Source organism: Grammomys surdaster, unplaced genomic scaffold, assembly GCF_004785775.1.
Source record: "Grammomys surdaster isolate TR1022 unplaced genomic scaffold, NIH_TR_1.0 140, whole genome shotgun sequence".
Lineage (NCBI taxonomy): Eukaryota > Metazoa > Chordata > Mammalia > Rodentia > Muridae > Grammomys > Grammomys surdaster.
The window spans coordinates 9,227,238-9,254,325 of NW_021604598.1; the positions used below are offsets into that span (position 1 = coordinate 9,227,238).

Sequence of the window (27,088 nt, forward strand, 5' to 3'; positions counted from 1 at the left end):
CACCATTAGCCTAAGACCAAATGTTCAAACACATGTGCCTATGGGAATATTTTCAAATTAAAGTTATAACTCTCAGAGTCAATGAAAAAAAAATCAGAGTCCTGGTCCACTAGCAGGGAAGACCAAAAGCATCTATAGATAGGACTTGAAAATATTTTGTTTAAAATCCTTCAGTTACAAGTTCGCTGTCTTGCCATTTTCTCTGTGCAGTTTGGGCATTTCAAATTAAGATTGTCATTCATTTCTTTGTGTCTGTTTCATTATTTATCAGTACTAGCATAATATATAAACTCATTTGTCACATATCATTGTTGTCATTGAACACAGATCTGTTCTCCCAATGAAAAGAAGCATTTGAAATTATTCCCAAGTGACATTTTTTATTATCTTCAGAAGGTATCATGGAAGTAAGGATAGAATTTCATGATATTACTAAGACTAATTCAGATTAAAAATTATATCAGAAATACTGAGCATTTCACTGGGCAAGCAACACACATGGGGTTGGAGGAGCAAGGATGGCTAAGATGCGCTCAGGCTGCCAATGGTTTGCAGTGAGCTGGAGAAGCAAAGATGCAGAAGTGGTTTACTGTGGAAAGTGCTATATAGACTGGAATCTAGAGAAGGCTGTCAAGCCACAGAAACTAAAGAGCAAGGGTTTATGGACATATTATGTTTGGAGAATTAATGATATTAAACTGAAAGAAAACATAGCATAAACCTATATGACTAGGGATACTTTACTGAACACTCTCTATGCTTCTGTTCTTCATTTTATTTGTTATTTTGTAACTTTTAGTAACCTATGAGGCCATTAATAGTGAGATGTAAATGTAAAACCATTTGAACAGGTAGAGATACTGATGTTGGCTACTAAGTGTTTCATAACTGAGACCCAAAAGGATTTTGATCCCTCCAAATCACTTCACTTCCTGTCTTATCGACGATCGACATGCTTGTGTCAGAGTTTATCACTCTTCCTTTGAGAAAATGACACATTCCTCCTTATTTGCCAGGAATGACAGATAGTGCTGCCTGGCAGAGTGGAGCTGTCTGGTTTTACTTGGCCCTCCACTCCAGGAAGCCTGTTTCTAATGACTGATGCCGATGAGACACCTGGGAACTGCAAGGGTCATGCTAAGTCACTACCCACTCTTCCTAGCACCATTTTCCCTGCTCCCTTCAAACTAGCACAAGAAACACCATGGCAGTGAAAATCCTACCTCTACCATGGATGCTGTTCTGGGAGTTCCAGCCCAAGGTATCATGGATAGTGAGTGACTAAATAAGTCACAACCATGCTTTCCTAGACTGTGTCTATATCTCTTCCAGAGAGACCCTGGGGTCTTCATAAAGAGGCCTTAAAATGGCCCAGCATTTCTGGCTAAAGGACATATTATTTTGCGAATATTTTGAAGCTGCACAGAAGTTGTTGCTTTATAGGAATGAAGAAACATGTATTGACATTTCTATGCCAAGACCTATTTTTTAACAAGCTAAAAAATACTGAAAAACAGGTAGAACCATTCTCTCCCGAGTATGCAGTACAGTTGGAAAGTACACTGTTTTTTCCCAGTGTGTATTTTGGTAAAATATGTGCACTGAAATTTCAGGGCAATTCCTAATGCAGAAATAACCCCTGATATGGCAGATTTATAAGCTAAGCAATTTTTATTTATTTGCTAATGTGGATTCCCTTAAGAGCTCAAATGTTCTGCTGGTTACTTAGGACTTCTCCTTGAAAAATCTTACCTGTGAGGTCTCAGCAGTGTGAAACTGCAGGCCGCAGAGTTGTCAGGGTTGAACATCAGCCTGAATTCTCCTCTGCCAATGACTTGGGTGGTTTAGAATCTATCAGTGCATCAGCTGCTCCTTTGATAGTTAATAATTCATAATTAAAGCGGCAATACAAATGAATCAACATGACTCTAGGCTTGGTGCCTCTTATTTCTTAATCTTTCTTTTGATTCTGATGATAGGGATGGGGAGGGGACAATGGGAAGGAATAGGAAGGCTTTTGTCCTGAGCTTTGCTTCTCTTAGCATTGGAATTCTGTTCATCCTGTTATATGAATCCTTCTCTCAGATAGGAATTCAGCACATGTCCTTGACAACCTCTAAGTCCAAGATGCAAGAATCCTTTTCCTGCATGCATCCAATCCCTAGGGAAAGAGACAGGGTGCTGTACTATACAACTTGCTTTGTCATCTTCCTGAGACAGGCTTGGATGAAATGACACAGGAAGGATGTCTTTCCTTATTGGGGAGACACAAACGGGGCAGCAGAAGGAAGATGACATTTGAATGGCTCTCTCAAGATGAGCCAAGCCTTTAAAGGAAAGGGGTGAGGAAGAAGAAAAACTAGAAAAGTTTCAAGGTACCCCAAGGTCCTAACACAATTCAAGAGCATGGACGTGTTCATGTTGCAATCTAAGGCCATGAGGGTCTGTGCTGTACTGTGTATGTGGCAGCTATGCATAGTTAAGCAGCTGTAGTCAGACTGCAGAGGCTCCACTTACACAGAGGAACTTGTGTGTTACATCTGGGACTGAAAGAGTCAGTAGAGGAGCAGACTGATTACATCATTACCTCAAAAGGTCATGCTGGGTACATGGAAGATCTAGATAAGATGGACTAAGACATGCAAAGGGACCACTTACAAAGCTCCAGGTGGGAGTCTATTGTAAATGTTTATTGAGAATTGATAAGAAACTCAAGTAGAAAATGATAATGAGAAGAGATAATTAAGACCAGAAGGTTTATCAAGGTAAAGAGTAAAATGAGGGGTGACATCATATCCTGAAGTGCCTAAGATCCATGGACATCATCCAGTTCAAGAGAGGGAAACCATCTTGCAATGTTATTGTCAATTTTTTTTTTTTGTAATCAGCAACAGCATTTTCATTGCTGCCATAGCAACCACTACTTATTGAGTGCTTACTTTACATCAGCCACTCTGCTAAGATAGCACTTAAATTCATGCAGCAAAGCACCTACCAGTTCACAGGAGAGGCACCAGAGTTCAAACAGATGAAAACAAGTTACTGATTAAGATCATACAGTAGATGAGAAACTGAACTCCAGAGCCATGCCTCTAATAGGTAGGATAGTATAACACTAAAATTAATTCTCCTTCATACCACAGATAGGTCCTGGCTTACTATGTTTCTCCTTGAAATTTTCCAAATTTTGCAACATTATTTCTCATATCATAGAAGTCTTGATCTAAATTTTAATTTGAGGTCTTTCCAAGGCTAGTGTTATTTGGTGTGTAGATATTGCACTGTGCTGGGCAGTGGCAGTGATCCATAGCTCCAGATCAACCACATGGTCAAGAAGGGAACACACCACTCCTCCATGTTTTGTGAGGTTGCTGAGCTATTATGCTTGGTATGTTTTGTACATTCATTGTAGTTTGAAGTTAATGATATTTAAAATTTACAGCTATGTTTATTGGACATAACTCCAACATGAGCCAAGGGACAGCCATACAATGTAAAGATGACAACAGTAATGGAGAGCTTAATGCTTGATTTGTTGGTCTCAAGGAGAATACTACTAATGGTAGTCAAGAAATCAATAGAAAGCTTCAGAGTTTTAAAGGATAGGTAAGAATTTAGGGGTTAAGAAATGCGAAGAGTATGAACGTGGAATGGTAAGAATGAAACAAAGGAGTTAACTTGGAAGAAGAAAGGAAGGCAGGGTAGAGGGGAGGAACATGGGGATAAATAACTAATATAAAGAAATCTCTGATCATGCCATATACAGCCCTACTACTATAGAAGTCTTCTAAAATTCATACATGTACATATAGGGAAAGAGCCGAAGCCGAATTACCCTATAATGGTGGATACTGCCTCTCCCAGGCATCATATGCTTCCAAATAAAAATCCAATGACTCTTTTTGAGTTATGGTCACTGGGGTCATAGACCACTCCTCCCATAAAAACACTCCAAGCTATTGCTGTTGTTCTTGGTTATCTTCTGGAACTGCAAGTTGTGACCCTATTGCTGAAGATACCACATGCTGGGGTCATAGAACCTGGAGAAATCAAGCTGCTACTGACATATCTGAAAGTTTCCTTTCTACGGGCTAACTTTCATAGCACTGGAAGGCTCTGCTTACAATATCAGGGAACAAAAGTATTCGACCCTTACTCAGCTGTGGCACCTATGAACAATAGTAATCAGCCTAACAAGATATGCTCACCAGTGCAATAAAGGCACAAAAATTATGGAAGCAACTAGCCATTTCCTGATTAAATCTAAAGTCTGCTTCACAAGTCAAAATTTATGCCTGGTGCTGTTTGTTAACTGGAAGGAGAAAAATTCATGACAGGCTAGGTCATAAGCCCTAGAGAAGACCCTAATACTATTATTCTACTAAAAGGACATACTAATAAACTGATCCCTAAGTTCTTATATGATATCCACAGACCTGGGGATCTCTGAACACCAATCAGAGAAACTTCTTTTAGCAGTATATATTTAACATCCTAGTAAACATAGAGACCCATAAATAACTAATATGCAGAGAATAAAAGACTATGGGGTGCTCACCTCTAAGTGAGGTATTTGTATTATAACCTCACCTCCCAAGGTTCAGGAATCATCACAAAGAAGAGGGTGGAAACATTGTAAGAGACAAAGGCAGTGAGTGACTATGGGTAAACAGTTTTCCATGCATAACAGGACTGCTGTACATCTGAACTGAAAGTAGCTGAGGTCCTACTACTAATTGAGAAGCTCCTGACAATTGATAGCTACTAGGAGAAGGAGAATATGTTTGCTTCAAGTATGGAGGCCCTAAATGGCTGAACATGATCCAGTAGATGATCCTATACCCATCTACAGAGAGCACTAAACAGACACAGTAGTCTTTTTGGTTTGTTTGTTTTGTTTTGTTTTTAAATAGAGAAGAACACATAAAGTTCCAAGGGAAAAGTGGTAGAGGAATAAGGGAGAAATTAGTGAGAAGTGTGAGGTATATGTTTGATCAAAAAACATATTAAATATATGTATAAAGATTCCAAAAAATTAACAACAACAATTGGCAAATTTTAAATTTGGTCTGAAGGATCCAGGGATGGATATGTTCTGGTTTTGATGGTTGCCTATCATTTTGTAAATGTCTTTCTTGTTTATAGGGAATAGACATTCAATTACTCACTTTCATTTATGTGACTGGAAACTATGTAAAGAAAGGAGTCTATCGGTAAAGAGAGACTCTCTTAGGTCCTTATGTTTTACTTTTGACTTTGCCTCTAATTAAATAAGTGGTTGTACCCAGATCTTCAGATCTTCTGCCAAAGCCACTACTATAGACACACAACACTGTATATATGCATGTGCCATCAACAGGGCACAACCACCTGTTTTTCAGTTAGACACATTCTATAAATGATGGCATTTATCAGATCTTTGCCAAGATAAACAAAGTGGGATTAAAATGATGTTCATCCTACAAACATATATCATATTCATAGGCTTACAGCTCTTTTTTAAGCACAAAGAATCATTCTCAGTTTTTTCTTCTCTCCTGCTTTTCTTTATAGTACCTCCCCAGATAATGAACATCTCTTCAGACATTACTGTGAATGAAGGAAGCAGTGTGACCCTGTTGTGTCTTGCAATCGGCAGACCAGAACCAACAGTGACATGGAGACACCTGTCAGTCAAGGGTAAGTAAGGTATTTACCATGCAAAGTTTTGAGAGTGTATTCTAAAGGCCTACTTGGTTCTCATGCTATAGGGATATCAGCAACCAGAAAATAACATTGTATGTGAATGCATCAATACACTATCTCAAAAGCAATCTGTTTTATGTATCTGCTGGTGAGTGCCACATTCCAGGAAAGGAATTTGCATTAGAAAATTACCTAAATTGTTTGTTTAGTTTTCTCCATACATGGAAAGTCTTTGTTTTCACATTGAAAGGGAGAATGTAAGAGTAGCATTTGTTGATCGATAGTAACTTATACAGAGATGGATGTGTCCTTTCTTGTGGTGGTGGGTGATGGTGACAGAATGCCCTTTGGAACTTTGAAACTACCATACATGCACTAGGAAAACAAAACAAAACATGGATTTCAGTACTTTCAGGACAATTAATTATACAGAATCATACCTGTTGGCTCTGAACACAGAGTTTACCCTGAGGGGAAGAAGGGAAGTGGAGTAGGGGATTGCACTGAGCATGACCTTGCTGGGTTCTCAGCAATTGGTATTAAAACGTCAGTTACTACCATCTCTAACTTAGTATGAAGGAAATCTAAAGGACATGGGTCCTTATCTCCTTGGAAATAAAACTTGCTCCAACTTGAACTTTCAAAGATGGGCACAGAGCCATCTGTTATATTCGACTGTTACCAGAAACTGTGATTGATTCTTAAGATTACACAGGAATCAAGTGCTCCCTCAGGCATTAGAAAACCCAAACGTTAAACCAGTGGCCAGAAAAATACACACATGCCTGTGTGTAATGTAAAACTAATGTACATCTAAAAGAAAGCAAGGGAGTAAATCTTAGTAACCTTGAGAAAGGCAGAGATCTCCAAAACACAAAATTCTCTCTCTGAGAAGGAAAGAAAAAAAAGTAGCAGACTTTCGTGAGTTTCCCAGGGCTATCCTAGGCTAGTGTGAAAAAAAAACCTTATAACTGAAATGGAAATGTATTCCTTCCTAGTGCTGGAGGCTGTGTGTCAAAGGTTAAATTATGGCCAGGTTGATTCCTTTCCTTAGCTGTAATGAAGGATCTAGTACATCCCTCCTCCCCTTGTTTTCTATCAGTCAGGTATGCCTTAGTTTGTAAATGTGTCTCTTATATCTCTGCCTTCATCCTCAGTAGCATTCTCCTTACGTGTGACTTACGCAAGCTTCTCCTTTTTATAAGGTGATTAGCCAAATTCTACAGGGATCATAGCAATTAACACTTCTTGTTTGTTTATTTGTGTGTTTTACATGATTGTCTTTATAAAAACCCCATTTTCATCAAAACGTCAATTTGATTAGAAATTTAAGAAATCAATTTAAAAATTAGAAATCAATTTCAAAAGGTCTTTTAAAAAATTTACTGATGTCTGACAAAGTAATGGCACCAAATGTATATGAGAATTTCTAACATGGTCATAACAGTTCACCTAAGAATCATCAAAACAGATGTATGAACAGAAAACAAAGTATATGAAACTATGTCTAAAATCACTGTCATAGAACTAATAATCAGACAAAAATGAGATAACACTGTAGTAGAGCCATGAGACATCTCTATGGTAAAGTATGAGATACCACTGTGGTAGAGCACTGAGATACCACTGTGATAGATCCATGAGAAACCACTATTGTAGAGCCATGAGATACCACTACTGTAGCGCATGATATACAACTATAGTAGAGCCATGAGATACCACTGTGGTAGAGCCTGAGATATAACTACAGTAGAGCCACCAGAAAGACCAAAGCTCAATAGACTGAGAATATCAAGTGTTGGTGAGAAAGTTGGCCCCAGAAGTCAAAATAATTCAAAATGAGTATAACTTTACACTAAAAATAAGTACTGAGTATGCATTAGATTCTAACAAAATTTAAAGTATCCAGACATATAAGAAACAATGTCCTGATATCTTCTCCTAATTTGGGACATAGATCATATCAGTAACTCTGAAAGAGAGATGCTTTTTTAGTGGGAAACATCACCTGAACTGTTTTCTTCCATTCAAACTGAGAACATTCTTTTCTTTCACTCACAATTTCTAAAGAAAGATAACGCTAGTAAATCTGTTCAACATTTTGTATAAAGACTACAGATATCAAAACCTAAAATTTTCATATTATAACATCAACAAAAGCATTAAAACATGCACACAGTGGGCATTGCAGAGCTCAGCTTTGATGTAAGTGCAACCAGAGTGCATGTCCCTAAAGGCAAGAGCCCCAGGTGACTTTTGTCTAAAGCTGAAGAGAATTTATGCTTTATGTGATTGATAAGAATACGTCTAACCAGGATGCCAATTTCTATGCATTTTGTAAAGTTGGATGTATTTATAAATGCTTTAAATCCCAGAATATTCTTATTTGAACCCAACTATAGTTCTCTAAGCCTGGAAACATTGTAAAAGGCATTATGACTTTGTGTAAGTTTTTTGAAGCAATTCTTTCTAATGGTATACTGATAAGAGTTCCTTCCTTCTTTAAGAGAGAGAGAGAGAGAGAGAGAGAGAGAGAGAGAGAGAGAGAGAGATTCATTCATCTCCCAACCTTTTATATAGTGTAATAGTGCAATTCAATGTCAGAGAAAAAACAGCAAATTCTAAATTTAAATGCTGCCTGTGCTCCAGGAGTGCACTCCACTGTGAACAAGGGTTTATGTCCAGGCCTTTGGTCCACAAGTTTTCATGGCTACCATTGTCTTTACTTATCTGCTAGCAATGACGTTTAAACAGTTCAACTCAAGACATTGTCTCTGAAGTTTTAAAAGATCTGGAGAGTTTGCAAGTTTGAAATTTGCATCCGATGCATGGACCCAGTGTCTTCTCTGTTTAAAAAAATGTTGAGCTCTACTTGAAGTTAGAGAGTTGTTCTAAAGCTTTAGAGAAACATCCAGTACCTGTGAGCACCAAACAGTATATTAAGGGAGAACAAAGTATTGGTTTCTTGAGAGTGGAAGAGTAAGAAATAAAGGTTACAATCCCATTTCTTTTGACATTCCAATGGTGTTACACATGAGGATTAAATTCACTGAATAGCTCTGTTCCCCAAAGACTGATGCAATTCCTGAAATATATGACTTAAATTAAGGATTTACATAATTGGAATAAATAAACAAACCATTTAGGAAAAATATTTCAATGAACAGATGATTAAGGTCTAAGAATAATATTTATGCTTAGGTTTTAACATGCAAGTGTAAGCGAGGGTGTATAGATAGAATATGGATATGCCTTGTATGTCCAAAGCTCTGAGTTTGAAGCCCAAAGTCATAAAATGGGAGTCCAAGTACATGCAGCCAATTTTTAGAAATCATGGAAACAATTAAAAATAAGTGAATATGTACATCTATTACCACATGGGAGACTAATAATGGTAAGTATAATATATCCAAAAATATAAGAAATCTTTACAATAGAAAAAAAAACATGAGAAAAAGGTACAAAAGACAAAGCCAACCAACCAACCAACCAACAAAATCAACCAACGAAAAAAACATATAGCTCAAAGTAAGGGAATGGAATTACTTCCTAAAAGGATAGTTGAACAATGGATGATTGCAGGAAGAGATGTGCTGGTAAATGTTTATTTTAAAATGGTCTGGAAGTGAGGTGAGAGGAGGCAGCCTTGAATAGTGTTATCTGGGTCTCTTGGTACAAATATCCTGCATATTGCCACACTCCTATGAATCTCTCTGTAGTAACTCTACAATTCCCAGTCATTTTCTCATGAGACTCAACAACTATACCTAAGTAAGACAACACTCCAAAAGTGGCTGAGAGGTTTGAGGAATCCACCAGGAGCCAAATGTAGCTCTAAAGAATCACAGCTTCTCTAATTTCTATACTCAGTGAAGAGATGAATCCCTCCAGTCCTGTTTATTCTCTCGCATTAAAATTATGCTAAGATCCACAGAGACACCATTCCAGAACACAGGATACCTACAGTGCTTTCCAGGAAGCTGGACTCTTTACAGGATCATGTGTTATGACAACTTCAGGAAAAGTTTTCTGTGGATGTACATTTAAGTTTTCAAAGTGAACATATAAATCACCAAGCATATGACTGCATATCTTTAGATATAAAATGTTATTCTTAATGTTCTAAGTAGGAGATAATGGCTTAGTAGTAAAAACGTATTCTTATGAATGTGAAAGAGAATATGACACTTGCCCGATGCCTTTGCAAAAGTACATCTGCTGAATGGTGACATTCAGTGCAGGGCTAAGAAAGTGATTCATGGGTTTCTACCTCAAAGATTTGACTTCCACAGAATTAGGGTAGGAATGTTTCAAAACAGGTGAGCAAAGTGGATGAACAAGTGGCCAGTGTGTTTGCAGCAGGCTGTGAATGAGCTGGGTTTCAGGAATTATGTTCTGATTCCTTCTTGCAAAGGAGGAGAAGAGACATTGGGATCAGTAGAAGCATGGGGGTAGTTCTTCTGTTACAAGGGTGGTGTGAATACAAAGATCCAGGGATGGAAGCAGAGAAAGTACAGATAGACTTGCTATTCTACAGAGATCTGTGTTTCTTTCCCTCTTGTGATACCATACCAATCCACTCTGATACCTCACACCTGGCCCAATGTCTAATGACATACTTGGGAAGGACAGATGTTTGGTGAACATAATAAAGTCTTCTCTTCTGTCTCCCTCCACTGAGATTTTAAGATGACAGCCATTCACCTGTGAGTGAGTCGCTCACACAATCTACTCATACAGGGTAATACCTCAGGGAGCTAGCAGATGAATTATTTTTACAGAATTTTCTAGGTAACTGAAGCTGACTCCTTTATGCATTGACTTGAGTCATTTCAATGAAAGCCCCTTTTAAAAATGCAATGAGTTCTCCTGTGATTCTTCAGTCGAGTGGATACCAGTTAGCCTCACCTTTATAGTATCACATTTCAGCTCTACACATTTCAGTTGTTTGTACCTGAGCACTCAGTAACCAGGATAACTAGGAATATAGCCTTTAAATAGTTTAAACCCTTCTGTTGGGTGTCCATTGCTTCTCTGCTTTTCCTTTTATTTGTACCCCAATCACACTATTAATTGACAATTCTCCCTGAAGTCAGTGTGCCTACTTTCTATCTGCTGCCTTCCTTCTGATTGTTTGCTTCTAATTTGTCACAATGAAAAATCTATATGACCCAATGGATTGATCCAGAGTAAGAACTACTAAGCTTGGCTCTCCTAGAGGAGATGAGGTATTCTGATGGTCATGAGGAACAAGTAGAATTTGCTATTGTTTTAACACATGGCATTGCTAGGTACGTGGGTTCTGTGGCAGTGGTGGAGCTAGTGCTGGCAAAACTGACATCAATGGTTCTTACTTGTTTGGTGATTTTATCTTGTTTTCTCTATTTAATATTGTGCTGGGAAGTATACAGGCTTATGCCTGTTTCACCCATAGTCTTTATTTGCTGCTTTATAAACGCATGAGGAGAAAGTCTTAAGCAAATTATCAATTCCTTACTAGCCCACACGTGGGGTGGCCACATTTGTAGGTACAAATCCCTTTCAGATGGTGTATTATCTGATGGGATGTATGTGGGCTTCAGTGTTTTGCACTTGAGCTTGATAGTTCAGCTTTAAACAATGAGAAACATCTCTTTAACCATCCCCCTTATCCTCATTTCTTGCACTGTAGGATGGGACAATGTATTTCAAATTCATCAGATACTGTTTGGGATGAAATTTTTAAAAAATTAATGGCAAGTATCTGTTTTGTTTTATGAAAAGCTAAGAGAAGAGCCCAGGGATATGTTTGGTGGAGATGCAGTATGGTGTGGGGGGAAGGGGGGTGCCTTCTTGGGCCCATGCTGAGGCATCCCTTCCCCCTGGGGTACCAGTCACACAATGGTATAGAATAGAGTTTATTCAGGGCAGGGCATGGGGAGGGGAGTTGAGCGAAAGGCAGAGAGAGAGAGAGAGAGAGAGAGAGAGAGAGAGAGAGAGAGAGATTGAGAGACACAGACAGAAAGACAGAAACAGACAGAGAGACATACAGATACAGAGAGAGAGAGAGACAGAGAGACAGAGAGACAGAGACAGAGAGAGAAGAGAGAGGGAGAGAAGAAAGAGAGAGAAGAAAGAGAGAGAGAGAGAGAGAGAGAGAGAGAGAGAGAGAGAGAGAACAGAAGAATAGAGGCTGGCCATGAGTATGCGGAGAGAGGGGGAGGAGAATGGGGGAGAGAAGGGGAAGAGGGTAAAGGAGAAGGAGCAAGAGAAAAGAAGGGGATAACAGAGTAGTGAGGAGGCAAGCAGCCCCTTTTATAGTGAGTCAGGCATATCTGGCTATTGCCAAGTAACTGTGGGGCAGGCCCTAGACGAAATGCCAACAGTATCCATCACTGTGGATCATGGATTATTACTATGGAATGTGTGTGTGTGTGTGTGTGTGTGTGCATATGTGTGTGTGTGTGTGTGTGTGTGTGTATCACATTGTCTTGTTGGGAGTTCACTGTGTAACTAGGATTATGACATTCCTTTCTATGGTTTCTTAGTCTTGTTAACAAAAGAGTTTAAAAATGGACTCAGAACAAAGCTTCAGGATCATTTTATTATTTGGAAAGAACAATGACAGAGCCGGTAAGTTGTAAGCCATGGCTGCTAGGAAGAGGGAGGTGAATATGAGAAAGAAAGTTAGCCTTGCCTTTTGAGTTAAAGTCCATGAGAGAAGGCAGGCTCCACAATAGATATCAGCAAGCAGTTGTGTTCCACAGGAAAGGTGGAGGGACTTCAGGGAAATAATGAGAAAGCCTGGAACATCAGGAAATGCATGCTTTGTTTTTTTGGTAAGTAATGGATAAAGAAAGGGAAAAAAACCAAACTTATCCTCTTTGAATGTTAACTCAGAAAAGTGGGCAAGCTTATTAGCAGTACTGCCTGGCAGAAGGTCTGTAAGCAAATACGTCACTGAAGGGTTTAGGTGAGGGATACATTTGTCTCAGCAAAGGATAATTACTCCTCCCACCTCCCCAGCATATTGTTAAGTAAATCACCTTACAGAAGGTAGAGACTCAGGGTCAGATAATTGACAGGCCCAGCTACATTAACAATTGAGGCAATAGACAATACTATGTAATGTTTTAATCATTGAGGCAGGCCAGAATGTCATGTCTCCACCAGGAGAGAAGTAGAACTCAGATGAAATTCTTTTGACAGAAGGAAATATTTTTTTCCCTTCTGGGCCTCAACAAAGCAATTTTATATCTTAAGGATGGACAAAGCAGATACTTCACATTTGGGTATTTCCAAGGAAACAGAAGGTAAAGTCCAAAGGCAACCAGGATGGAGTGAGTCCAATGACCTCCAAGACTGTTTATACCTATCTAGCTATATAACCACTGTGTTAGTACCAGTTGTGTAATTAATTTATTTAATGTTGCAAAAGTCCTGAGAGAAAGGCTCTACTATTTAATTTTATTTCCCATTTTCTTTATTCTTGAGTCATTAATTAAGCAAGTCAATGTTTCTGTTTTCTACCTGTGAACTGGAAATTTATACAGATACTTATCATACTAGATAATTTTGGAAACAAGCCAAATTTCTTTCCATGGGTGCATATCTAAACTATGGTATGGAATGTTCACACCATGGAATACTATACAGAAAAAAAAAGAGAAGAAGGCGGAGAAAGAAGTAGAGGAGGAGGGGGGCAGGGGGAGGGAGAGGAAGCAAAAAAAGAACACTTACATGTTCACTTGACAATTTAAAAAAAATTGAAAGGATGAAATCTGAGCACTATGTTAGTAGCAAAAGGTTATACACTGTATTATCCCACTTCCATAAAATTCTTAAAACTGAAAAAGTATAACAACAGACTAAAAATCAATGGCTAACAAGAGTAGGGGTGGACGAAGAAGAGGGCAATGGTATGGCACTGCCTTGGTGTGGAACCTGTCACATCTTGATTGCTGTAGGAGTTGTGTGAATCTATATGCATAATAAAGTGTTCAAATACATGTGAATAAACATGCAAAACATAAAGACCCATGTAAGTTTCCCAGCATCACTACAGTATGCACATATGTGTGTGTAGATTTAATCAATATTCATATTCAATTAACATAAGAGACCATGATTGAGAAAAGTTAGTGGTAAGTATATAGAACTTATTTACTATTCTTACAACTTCTTGCAAATCAATATTTCAAAAAAAGAAAACTACAAAAAATAGTAAGTAAAAATGAACCTTTAGCTTTCCATTAATAATCTTCTCCTATAAATGCTTATAGAGAGGTCTGTAGTTTATACTTCCACACGTATCATCTCACATGGGATTGTCACAGTTCTCCAAATAGGTCAGAGAAGGAATACTCTGGCTGTTTCATAGAAACAGACACAAAGGTAAAAAAGCATGACAGGTGATTCCCAGATGGCTAGGCTGTGCACCTATGAAAAGATCCTAGTTTCTGGATTTCGAATCTGGACCTCTTTGTGCTACACAAAAATGCTTCCCATGGCTTCGAACAGGAATGGTGCACTTTAAATCAATTTCTGCTTGTTATCTGGGGCACCCAAAGGTGCCCACTAACTTTGAGTATCAACTGCACTCTCATCTTTTTCTTCCTTCCTGCCCATCCCTTTCCAATGTCTGACTATGTTTCTAGCTTCACATCATGTTGTTCTAACAAAAGCACAGTCCCTTAATGAAAGCCACAGCCATGCTGTTGTCTGTTGGTGGTCTCTGTTACTCCTCTGCCTCAATTAAAATAACCCCCCTGAGAACTAGAAGCCTTGTTTCTCTTCTAAGCCACCCCATATCCAAGTTCCAGCCACTGATAGGAATCACCTATTAGCTGACCTGCTGCATCATCTGTCCTTACTATTGCTCCTTTGTCTTTCTGCAAGGCAGCCAGGATCTTTGTTTCTAATCTGGAGTCGTGTTTAGAGCCTAATTAATCCCTGGAGTGTGAGAAAGAGGTGTCTGAGATGAGAAATCAAGGTTATACATATCTTGCTCAGTGGAACAGTTATGGGCAAACAAGCTGTTCCTCTCACATTTTTGCAAAGCAAATTTATGTTCGCTAACTTTGGTTCTTGTTGTAAATGAGAAGTGTATGAAGGTCTAGCAATGCGCTTTTCACCATATGGGTGCCCATATGTTCCCCCCCTTTGCTTGGGTACATTTTGCTTTGGCATGCACATATGCCTGTATTTTTGCAACTTAACAATATTAAAACTAATCCCATTTATGCTCCTTTTGGGTGAGTTGATTGAGTCATAAATTCCTGAGAATCTCCTCCTTGGGAGGCTGAAAATCTGATGCCTGAGAAAGGGGAGGGCAGAGTAAGTTATTCTCGCAGACAGATGCAGTCATCCCATGCCACTACCCTTTTGATGTCCCTGACGCAGTTTCCATAGTTCAACACTAACCCTAATGGCTGGGAAGCATGGGCAGAGAGCTCCTTAGTGATAGCCTACATTCTGCCTCTCTAGTGAGGAGGAATCTTCACTGAAGAACAGATGGTAATTTCCCAGGCTCCCCTTTCTAAAGTCCCCAGTGAAGTGACTCTTCTTGGAGCAAGGAATCGTGATGACTCGAGGTGTAGCACTGGATATGTAGTCAGTACTTTTATTTATATTTCCCACTCTGAGCTGAGAAACTATGCATGTCAGAAACAGAGCAGCTAGAAATTCAGCTTGTACTGAAATGATGTTTAGCATCTTCATCAAGCTCTTTAGAGGATAAATATAAAAATGGATTTTAACATGTACCATACCAAGTAAAAGCCTCAACTAATTCTCTGTAAAATTGGAATTGGCAATGTTGCTGCTGTTTGTTGTCAAACTTTCTCCATCTTTATTTCTTATTCATTCATTAACTCACTCATTGGCTTCATTCACAATATACGCTTTCCCTCACACACAACAACTGGATTATAAGATAGAAGTGAACCCTGCCTGAATTAAAAAGCTGACCATCTAGGGAAGAGATACTCAGTAATCAAGTAATTCACCACTTACTATGTCAGTGTGTGGCAATTGGTGTGAATGGGACATAGTAAAACATGACCCAGTACAGGGCAAGTTTTCCCTAAGAAGGTAACATTAAGGTGACATTTAAGGATAGCTCCCTGGGTAGACACCTTCCATACAAGAAACACCATGTTCAACTTGGATGAGGGAGCTGGGTCTGCAAGAAACAACTCTCTATGTTAGACAAAACAAGAGAGACAATATATCCCACAAAGGTACTTTAGGGTTTTGCTCAGTATTTTGAAAACACGATAAAAACAGCAATAAACTTCAAGAAATCTTGGAAATAGGGTGATCCTGTATCTAGATTTAGCTAGAAACATCTAATTTTTCATCTACTCATTGTCTGATGGCAATGGACTATACCTCTGCCTCCATTCCCCCACCTATAAACCAGAAAGAATTAGTAATAATGCTTTTCCTTTATGGAGGCAAGGAGAATGGAATCTGATAGTATCTATTCCAAATATCTTTAGATTGTAATATAAGAATAGAAATTAACATGTATCATAGTAAGTGTAAAATTGGAATTAGAAAGGCACCCAGTGCTGCCTTCGGTCTGTTGTAAAGCCTTCTCTACGCTATTGAAATCAGTCGGACACTGATAAAATTGAGACCAGCTTTACAGGTCCTATAGATCTAATTGGCCTCAGCAGTGGATCCACAGTGACTCTTGCTGCTGAACTGAAATTGTAGGCTTCAGTAGAAAATAATAAGCAGCCTGACTCCACACCAGCCCACTGCAGCCACCCCTGGAGATAATGCATTTTAATTTATACACGGAGCCCCTTCATGTAGCCAGATGTTGAGGGAATTTCAGTACTATCCCTCTCCTTCTTCCTTCTAGCCTGAGCATCCTCGGCTAGCTTCAAGACCACCCCTGGCTCTAAATCTGACCGCTAGTTTTCCATGCTATTTCATTTTCATAGCCATTTGTATTTCTTCCTATAAGCCTCTCCCTCCCTAGGGTAGAGTTTCTCTGAATCACCCTTTCTGGGTTAAAGTGTTTTAAACGGGGTTTCTACTTTTTACAACCAAGTTTCCTGTAATCAGATTCTCCCTGAAATGTGTCAGTGTGGAGCTGAGGCAAGGAGAACATAGTTCTTGTTCTAAACATAAAACGAGAGTAAAAGATGGAGACCAGTAAGCCTCATCTACCACTGGAGAAGTGGTTAGAACTACTTTATGAGAGAGGCAGAGTCGATGTACGCTGAAGGCACTGATTTTTTTAAGATCAGTGTTCCTATCATGGTTTAGGAAGGCTTCATTAGAAATTACAAGTACCTTGATAAGTAGCCTGTGTCTAATTTACTAACTCAACAAAATTTGAACAGACAGACAGACATGCACACACACACACACACACACACACACACTAACACATGCATACATGCATGCAGGCTCTGACACTGAATTATGGTAGATTCAACAGGCATCCTTACCAACTCAATATATCTGAGTGCAGGATGTTTAATTAGCATGCTTCACGTGAACAGAACATCAATGACATAGTACTTAGAGGCTTAAACACTAAGAGAGTTTGTCCTCTTCATTTTATTAGTGCTCTGGGAAAACCTCATAGAGTAAAATAATATGTCTTGATTAACCGAGTTACTGATAAACTGATATTTCCTAGTGGTGGTATACCATATTTTGACTAGATGATTCCTTTCTTCCTTCCCTGAGCCTTGGCCACTAGAGATCCAGTAGGCTCCAAGAGCTGGTACATGTGTGATGTTCTTAGCACGAAATGTAAGCATTACACCTTACATTTCAAATGTGGTCAAAGACTTCCCAATGATTAACTGTGTGTATATTGTCTATTATTTACCTTAAATATGCCCAGGACAAAGAAAAGAGCGGCACAACGGTGATCTTTCTAGACTACTCTCCACATCCAAGGAGGGTTGAGAGTGTAAGACTTCTGATGTGTAGAGGAAAAGCTGTGGAGATGCCTTAGTTTCAGTTCTAGTGCTGTGAAGAGACACATGAGCAAGGAAACGCTTATAAAATAAAACATTTAATTGCAGGCTTGCTTACACTTTCCGAGTTTAAGTCCATTATCATCATAGCAGGGAGCATGGCAGCATACAGACAGGCACTGGAATAGTGGCTGAGAGCTACATTCTGACCTGTAGGCAGAGAGAGAATGAGACTGGGTCTGACACTGTCTTCAACAAGCCAACACATCCTAATCTTTCTAATCTGACTAAAGGGCTCCATTCCTTGGTGGCTGAGCATTCAACTATATGAGCCTATAGGGGCCATTTTTATCCAAACCACCACAGACAGAAGTGGGGAGCATTTCAGGGTTTATTTATAACGTTGTTGAAATGGTATTCTTTCTAAACTGAGTTCTTTCCATCTTTGCCACTCACCACTCTAGGTTCTGACTGTCCTTAAAAATTCTGTGCTGAATAGCAGATGGTCATCTCATGGGAGCCTTATTTATTGCACTAATGCTTACAAAAATGCTACTAGCTTTGTAGATCATGATGCTCTATGGTTTACAAGGTGTTATTTTACTCCTGGCCAATCAGGTCCTGCTGGGAAGCATTAATTTTTTCAAAAAGGAAGCACAAGAATTAAATGACTTGATTTGATGTGTTTAGTTCAATATGGTAAATTGGGTGAGTGATCTTTGTATCCCATAGAGTAGATTTGTCTCTGTGACATCAACATTTTGACCTTCCATATTTCTCCAAGCTCCATTTCTCCATGTCTCCCCACCACTCACAGCACCTGCTATCATGGGCTTCCCACAGTGCTAAGTGTTTGTTCCCACATTTCTGGAGCTTGAGAAATGACTCTAGAAATGGTAGCAGAGGGGGAAGTTCCTTCCTTCACAGTTTAAAAGCAGTGAGCATGGCTAATTAGCTGCCTCTCTTAGTATGAGATCCAGAGAGGGAAAGGGAAGAAGGAAGGTACTGTTTAGAGCATTTTAATTGGAGTAGGCTCTCCAGTCTTATGAATGTTCCAACCTGGGAGAGGCATCGTCCACTGGAGGTAAATGGGATCAGGGGAAACTGATCCCATTAAGCAGAACTGGTTGATTGTCACTTTGAATGTGGGCTTCCCAGCCAGAGGCTGGGATTGATTCACACACTAACGAGTACTGGAGTTGAGAGAAGAGGTGAGGGGGTCAGTTCTCTCATACAACACCCAGGCATCAGAACTCCTCCGAACCCTTCCCCTACAAGTCTCTGGGGTAGCCTGAGAAGAGACTCCTGGGACACCTCAGTAGTCAGAACAGGCAGGCAGGGGAGTCTTCTCTGCCTTTTCTTTGTCTAGCCACTACATCTTCCTTTTATTTTTTCTCTCATTTTTTAAAAAAAATTCCAGAATAACTTATTGTTGAGAGTAACCTCCTGGGAGTGCCAGAAATAGTTTGGTTTTACTCTAGATGATTTTGCTTCCTAAGAGAAACACTAGGTAAAGTAATGGATGTAACCAGCAGTACCATCCTCCACCTCTCTCTCTCTCTCTCTCTCTCTCTCTCTCTCTCTCTCTCTCTCTCTCATGCATGCATGTGCACACACACACACACACACACACACACACACTTTGCTCAGTTCACCTCTGCCCCTCACATAGCAATCATAACTCCTTTCATCCCAGTTCTCCACTGTGCTCTCCTTGCTCCATTGAGCCTGGGCTTATTTGTCCCTACACAATTGGAGCCGGATACGGTAATTACATCTTTGGTGAAAGGGTTTCTCTCCCTTACCAGCAGTAGGTATATTGCTAGTGTTGCTAATGAGGAATGAGCCTTTCCTGCAGAGCACTATGGGGGCCACAGGAGCTCTGAAACTTTATGCAGCAAGACATCTGGACTTTTATCCTGGGTCACAGTGCACCTCAACTGCTAACTCATTCATTCTTCTAGCTCACCTTCCTCTTTCTCTTTGCACTACAGACCAAGCTCAGCCTTGATTCCACTGTTTTCAGTTGGATTTCCTATTTAAATATTTCACAACAGTTGTAGCAAAAGCAATATGGCCATATAACTCCAACTATGAATTGTAATTTCAAAGTGTCTGATTCTATATATGCTGTAAAGTTCCTATAGACACAGCATCTTGCTGAAGCTTTATCCCCAGAACCTAGAAGTACCCACAAAGACACTTACTCCTTCAAGCCCCATCTCATCACTTCATACATCTTACTGTGATCATAGGTACTTTCAAAGCATTCTTGTTTTTCTCTGGTCTTTTTGACTGCCCCCTCCGTATATTGGCTATATATACACATCACTCTAATTAGATAAAGCAAAGGGATATCATCACTGTCATCAGCATACTTCAAATACATCAATGTTTTTTCAACTCATCTCACCTCATGTTCACAAAGGTCTTCTGGCAAAAGGCAGGAGACAGATAAGCAAAGCAAAGGTAGAAACTGACTAATATTCACATCATAGAGGAGGAGATAAAGGTCTAGCCTGGTCCACCTATCTACAGCTGGAAACAATCTCTTTCAGTTATTTATTTATTCATTCAGTCATTCAGTCATTTATTAAAGAAACTAGTGAGTGCTAGTTACTGACCAGAACTTGGGAGTAAAGGAACAAGCCTATGATCCCAACAGTTAAGAGAACATTTTTCCAACAAATAAAATTACCTATCATATACTCAAATTGAAACTGGAGTAAGAAGGACCAATATAATTATTTATGCCTTCACTAATAATATAATAATACACATGTTCAGAGGACAATAGTCAGTGGACCAGCAATATATTAAGAGTAATTTTGGATCTCAGAAATACCTCCACTAACATATGTTTTGAAATGTGGGAAGACCAGGTGTAGATTCTTGGATGTTACTTATAAAAACAGAATCTGAGTTTGTCAAAAGAAAGAGAAGAGGCGAAGAAGAGCAAAGATATCCAAGGCAGTGAATGGAAGTAATTAGATGAAAGATATAAAAACAGAAAACTATCATATTGTAATTGGTAACATAAAAAAATAGTTAAGTATCCTGGGATCATAACATGTGAAGTTGTTGTAAGTATATGGCATTGATATTTCTTGTCAAAACTCATTTATCACACAGCATTATAAAGAAATAATCTTAACCTCACTCAGCAAGCAACCTAGCCTGAGATTTTACCCACATCTTCAAATTGATCCCAATATGATAAATATATTAAGTATATCTGAATATTACCATCAGATTCCAGTCTAGAATGGTAGAATAAAGCTCTCTGCCAGTCTTTCCCTGATTCCTTACAATCTACCTTTTTCTCTTTTCCTTAAACATTTCATGACAGCACCAGGCTGGCTGGACCACCATTTTCTCACAGTGTACTCTCCAGCTTCAGCAGAAAATGTTTTTCAGACTTCAAATAATAATCAGATTGTGGTCTCTTAACTTGGTCATTCTACAGCTCTGCCCCATTACTCTGCTTAGCATTAAGCCTAAAAAACCAAGAATAGATTCTTAGGTATACTTTGTCAAGTATTAGCATGTATGTCTCTGTGGTAGTTGTATAAAATGAGGGTTAAGAAGCAGATGCAGATCTTAGCTTTGTGATACATGATCATGAGCCCAGCACTTGGACACCTGAACAGGAGGATCAAGAGTCCAAGACCAAGTTCAGCTACATACATACTAAGTCCTTATCTTGAAAAGGTAAGAAGAGGAACTATTTGAACAGTGAGTCAACAAACTGATTCACGTGAGTGTAGGAGTTATAATAACAAATGCATGGCTCTATGTAACCACTAACCCAAGTTGATGCAGCATATTTCCTTGAATTCAAAAGCTGACTTATAATCCCCAAAGACCTCCTACTCTACCTGAGTAAATACTATGTCTAGCTACTGTATATAAGCTTTATGCAGCTACCTTGCACATATGCATTTTTAAAAGATGTAAACATTTTGTATAACCTCAAAATATATGTTATATCTGAATGAGTTTATTCACCTTTAGCATTTCTTGTTGTCATGTGAGATCCTTTTATTGTGGACAAATGGGATGATCTATAAATAAATCAATACGTGCTTACTCAGGAGCCATTAGATCCACACTTGCCTGCTTCTACCCTTTTGACTACTGTGGAAAAAGCTGCTAAATATGTAACTGTATTTTGTGGACATGAATTTGGACTTTTCTCAGGTAAGTTCTAGGGATTGGAATTGGATGACCAAATTATACAAGAAACTCCCAGATTATTTTTCTAATGGGCTGTACCATCTTATGTTCTCATTCTTTGTATTAGCATTCTGTCCTTCTGCATTCCTGTCCACCACAATGCTATTCTCTTTTCCAAATGCCATGGTTAGTAGGCATGTAGCAGGGTATATTTGATTTCACAATGCACTTCTCTGAGGGTTATTGATGATTGTATTGTTCCTTGTGCTTATTAGCCATCTATATGTCTTCTTTTTTTTAATTACTTTAATTTTTTCCAGTCCAGTCATTAGCCCTTTCCCTCTCTACCCTGCCACAGTCTCTCATTCCCTGTCTCCAAGAGAATTTCTTAACCCCCCACAACTCATCCCTCCACCCTCACCTCTGCCAGACATCCCTACTACCTGTGGCTTCAAGTCTCTCAAGGGTTAGGTGCTTCTCTCACTGAGGCCAGGCCAGGAAGTCCTCTGCTGTATATGTGCCATGGGTCTTGGACCAGCTAGTGTATGTTGCCTGGTTGGTGGCTCAGAGTCTTAGAGATCTCAGGGGTCTGGGTTCATTGATATCTTCTTGTTTGAAATACTGGTTGAAATGTTTTTATTCTCCTTGATCATGTTATCTTCTAATTGGTGAGTTGTGATAGTTATTTATATATTTGAGATACTTGTCCTATTGGATATGTGTGTGGGGATAGATAGATACATAGAAGATAGATAGATAGATAGATAGATAGATAGATAGATAGATAGATAGATAGAATGAGGTAGATAGATGATAGATAGATAGATGATAGATAGATAGATAGATAGATAGATAGATAGATAGATAGGATTTTTGTCTCAGCCTGTCTTGTCTTCTCATTTTTGTTAAAGATATCATTCAGAGAAGTAAGTTTTTAAATGGAGTACAATCTGATTAATCAATATTTAATAATATTGTACTTTTTAATAGCTTATCAAATCGGATAAAATTATTTAATGAAAATAATATATATATATTTTCATTATATATATATAATGAATATATTATAAAATACATATATATTTTTTTCCTCAGAAATGTTTAGAGCTTAGCATTTCAGTTTAAGTGTAAGGTTTACATGAATTAATATATATACATAGATGAAGGAAAAGTTCGAAATAATTTTTTCCAATAACATAAGTCTAATATCGCCTGTCAGGGGCACTATGTCCTTTTATAGATTAATCACCTTGAATTCTTTTTCTGAAAAAATCAATTGACCATCGATTTTTGTTTTCTTGCTGATATTCTATGATTTTTCCTATTAATGTATTTCCATGTCAATACCATACTGTTTTGACAACTTTAACTTGATAATGTTCTGAATATCAGATACTCTAGATTGACAACTATGAAGTTTTAAAAATAGTACTCTTTGTATTACATAATTGAAGAATCAGTTTGACAGTATTCACAAAGTATATAAAAATCTAAATTGTGAACACATTTTAATTGTAGGCCAGTTTGAAAACAATTGATGGTTTAACAATATTGAATTTCTGAATCTTTCAAATGGGTTCTACCATTGACCTAACCTTGTTCAATTATTCTCAGTAGAATTCAAATGTAGTTATAAGTAATTTGTGTTTTCAGACATTATGGGCAATGCTGTTTGGATTTCGATCTTAATTGATTATAGAAAGGATGTAGAAATACAATTGACCTTTGTCTGTTGAGCTTGCATCTTATGACACTGCTAAATTTCTTGGTCCTCATAAGTTTTGAAGATTACTTAAGACAATAAACACAATTTGTTTTGTTGTCTGTAATAAAGATGGCTTCAATAATTTCTTAACAATAAACAGATTCTTTCCTTTTCTAAATTGTGCATGGTGACTTTCTCTGTCAGTATAATAGTAAATAGAGCTGGTTATACTGATATTGTTGTCTACGTTCTAATAGAAAGAAGAACTTAACATACTTTCAACAAAGTAAATTATTGCTTGTAGGATTTTCTTTAAAACTGACAAAGTTTTCATTTACTTTTAGCTAATGGTGTGTGTGTGTGTGTCTGTGTATGAATGGATGTGTCAATTTTCAAATATATTGTTGTATATCTATTTATATGATCGTATTATGTTGTAAGGAATAAGTGCTTTAACATTAAACTCTTAACTTTGTCATCTCACAGTAACACTTCTCAAATTATTTTATAAAAATTAAGCCAAAAAGGTTATTTTTTTAATGAAGCCATCATCGTACTAAAATCAAACCAAGACCCCCAAACAGCCAAAATACTACAGGCCAATTATATCTATGATGAACTTGGATATAAAAACCTTCAATAAAATAATTACAAACTAGTAATAGTTTCAAAAGTGTTAGTGTGAGATGTCTTTTGAGAGTCAGACAGAATTCTACAATGAAACCAACTGATCAAGGTATCAAAAGAAATCTACATTAAAAAAATCAACATAAGACCCATCAAAATTCCGATGTAATTCTTCTAGAAATTAAAAAAAAATCATGAAACCAAGACTTATGTACTTTGGTGGTTGAATGACCTATTAATAAAAAGAAGGAGAAAATAAAAACAATTACACCCTGATATGGACAGCCCATTCAATAAAGCATTTGCCTTGAAAGCATGAGGACTTGAAATTCAATCTTAGAAACTTTGTAAAGAGAAAAAGAAAGGAAAGAGAAAAGAGAGGAAGAGAGAGGGAGAGAAAGAGAGATAAGGAAAGACAGAAAAAAGGAAATTAGAAAGAAAGAAAGAGAAAGAAAGAAAGAGAGAGAGAGAAAGAGAGAGGGAGGGAGGGAGGGAGGGAGGGAGGGAGGGAGGAAGGAAGGAAGAAAGAAAGAAAGAAAGAAAGAAAGAAAGAAAGAAAGAAAGAAAGAAAGAAAGAAAGAAAGAAAACATAACACTGAGACCTGGTAAAAGAGATTAAAAATCACTGTGGTTCTCTAGCCAACCATGCTAGGCCAATGAGTGGCGCCATAGTGGAAAAGTCAAGAAAATCTGAGATAAATTGAAGGAATCACTCCTTGTCCTCTGTCCTAAATCTGCCCCCAAACAATAAATAAATAAATAAATAAATAAATAAATAAATAAATAAATAAATAAATACAGAAATACAGAAATACAGAAATACAGAAATACAGAAATACAGAAATACATATACAAATAAGAATATACATTTTCTATTTTCATAAACATATTTACATTACATACCATGATAGCTAATGCTAATTTTCAGCTTTACGGAGACAGAAATCATCTAAGAGATGGTATAAGAGGCATAACCATGGGAGATTATTTTTATTACATTAACTGTTGTGGGAAGACCCATCTTAACTGTGAGTGAGGCTATTTCCTGGACAAGGGTTTTTAGACTGTATAAAATGGAAAAGGGTATCTTAACACCAGAGTGCAAGCATTTCTCCTTCATTCCTTGAGTCTGGATGCAATGTAACCTAGTCTGTCAATCTTCTGCTGCTGTGATAACCCCAACATGATACGCTGTAACCTGCAACTGTAACCTGCAACTGTGAGCCAATATAAACCCTTGGTATCTAAAGTTGGCTTGATAAGATGATATTGTCAATGCAACAGGGAATGAAACTAAGTCACCTGCTAGAGATTGCATCAAAATATCTTTTGGACAAGATATAAAAACCATTACAGTTTTTTCATCTGTATGAATGATAAGCAGTGCTACACTAAATGATGTTGAAGTATCATTTCTTCATGTTACATTTACATTCTTTGCCTTAGTATTCCTAAATAGGAGTATATTTTGTTTACCATGTTTTAACGACTATACCTGCTTTGTTTATAATGTTTAGTTACTTTTCTATTGCTGTGACAAGACACTATGATCAATTAACATTTTACCAGAGTTTATTGTGGGCTCACTCACAGTGAGTTGTAAGAGATCAGAGTCCATCACCATAGCAGGGAGCATATCAGCAAGCAGACACAGAACTATATGAGTAGCTGAGAGTTTACATCTGATCCTCAAGCTTGCGGCAGAGAGAATTAGCTAACTGGGAGTGGCTTGAGCTCTTGAAAATCTGAAGCCCAGTCCCAGTGACTCACCTCTTTCAACAAAGCAATACCTCCTAATCCTTCATAAACTGATTCATCAAACATATGAGCCTACAGGGGCCATCTCATTCAAACCACCCACAGATGCCATAGTCGAATGAACTGGTTCAGGGTGTTGTTGTTGTTGTTTTTGTTATTGTTGTTGTTTTGTTCTGTTTCCTCTTATATATGCCAGATTTTTTCATTTTCAAAAATAAAAAAACATTAGTTTCTAAATATTTTGTAGGTGTTCTCTTAAAAATTATTTACACCCAGGCCCAGTCTTCTTATTATTGAAAATGGATTTCTTTTTATTCAGTATATCCTGACTGTGGTTTCCGTACGGTTATCTGGACTCCTTGTTGGTTTTATCTACCTCACCTTCCATCTGGATCTACCCCCTTTCTGCCTCTCATTAGAAAACAAACAGGCATCTAAATGATAATAATAAAATAAGTTTTTAAAATTATCAAACAAATTGGAATAGAACAAAACCAGTGAAAAGAAGGAAAAGTGCCAAGAAACAGCAAACGCAGAGACCCACTTGTTTACACACAGGAGTCCCATAAAAACAAAATTGGAAGACAATATATACACAAAGGATTGTAAGACAAAACAGGATTAAAAAAAAAGATAGACTCAACTAAAATAGACTAGAATTAAAATGAATTTAAAAAGCCCTGACATGGCATCCTGACATAAGGAACCTCCAAAGATGCCCTCAAGGTGTTCTCTCTTCATTTGCCACCTACTGCTGGCATGCAGCCTACCCTTAAGAGTAGATATTTTCCCTAGCGAAAACTTACTTTTCATTTGCAAGTGGTTATCAATTGGAGATTGCTCCTGGGTTAGCAATGGGGGCATTGTCCACTTATCCTTTCAGTTCTAGGGCCCCATCTGGTACAGACCCATGCAGGCCATGTACACACTCTGTAAATTCATATGGTCCTGTTGTGTTTAGAAGGCTGTGTGTGTGTGTGTGTGTGTGTGTGTGTGTCTGTGTGTCCATCCTCCATTCCGTCTTGTTCTAACAATTTTCCCACTTCCTTTTCCACAAGGTTCCCTGAGCCATACAAGGGCCAGGGGACTTAATAGATACGTTCTATTCAGCTCTGAGTGTTCTGAGATCTTTCACTCTGCATATTGTCTGGCTGTGGATCTCTGTAATTGTTCCAATCAGCTGCAGGAAGCAGCTTCTCTGATGATGCCT

At 38.1% G+C, this 27,088-nt stretch overlaps 1 protein-coding gene across 3 annotated transcripts in view; it reads left to right on the forward strand.

Annotated features, from left to right (window-relative positions):
- Positions 1 to 27,088, forward strand: part of Opcml (opioid binding protein/cell adhesion molecule like) — a 517,586-nt gene that overhangs the window by 393,075 nt on the left and 97,423 nt on the right. For all 3 annotated transcript variants that reach the window (XM_028763826.1, XM_028763827.1, XM_028763828.1), the window contains exon 3: positions 5,554 to 5,679. In XM_028763826.1, the coding sequence (XP_028619659.1) occupies positions 5,554 to 5,679 (126 nt within the window). The remainder of the gene's footprint in view (positions 1 to 5,553; positions 5,680 to 27,088) is intronic.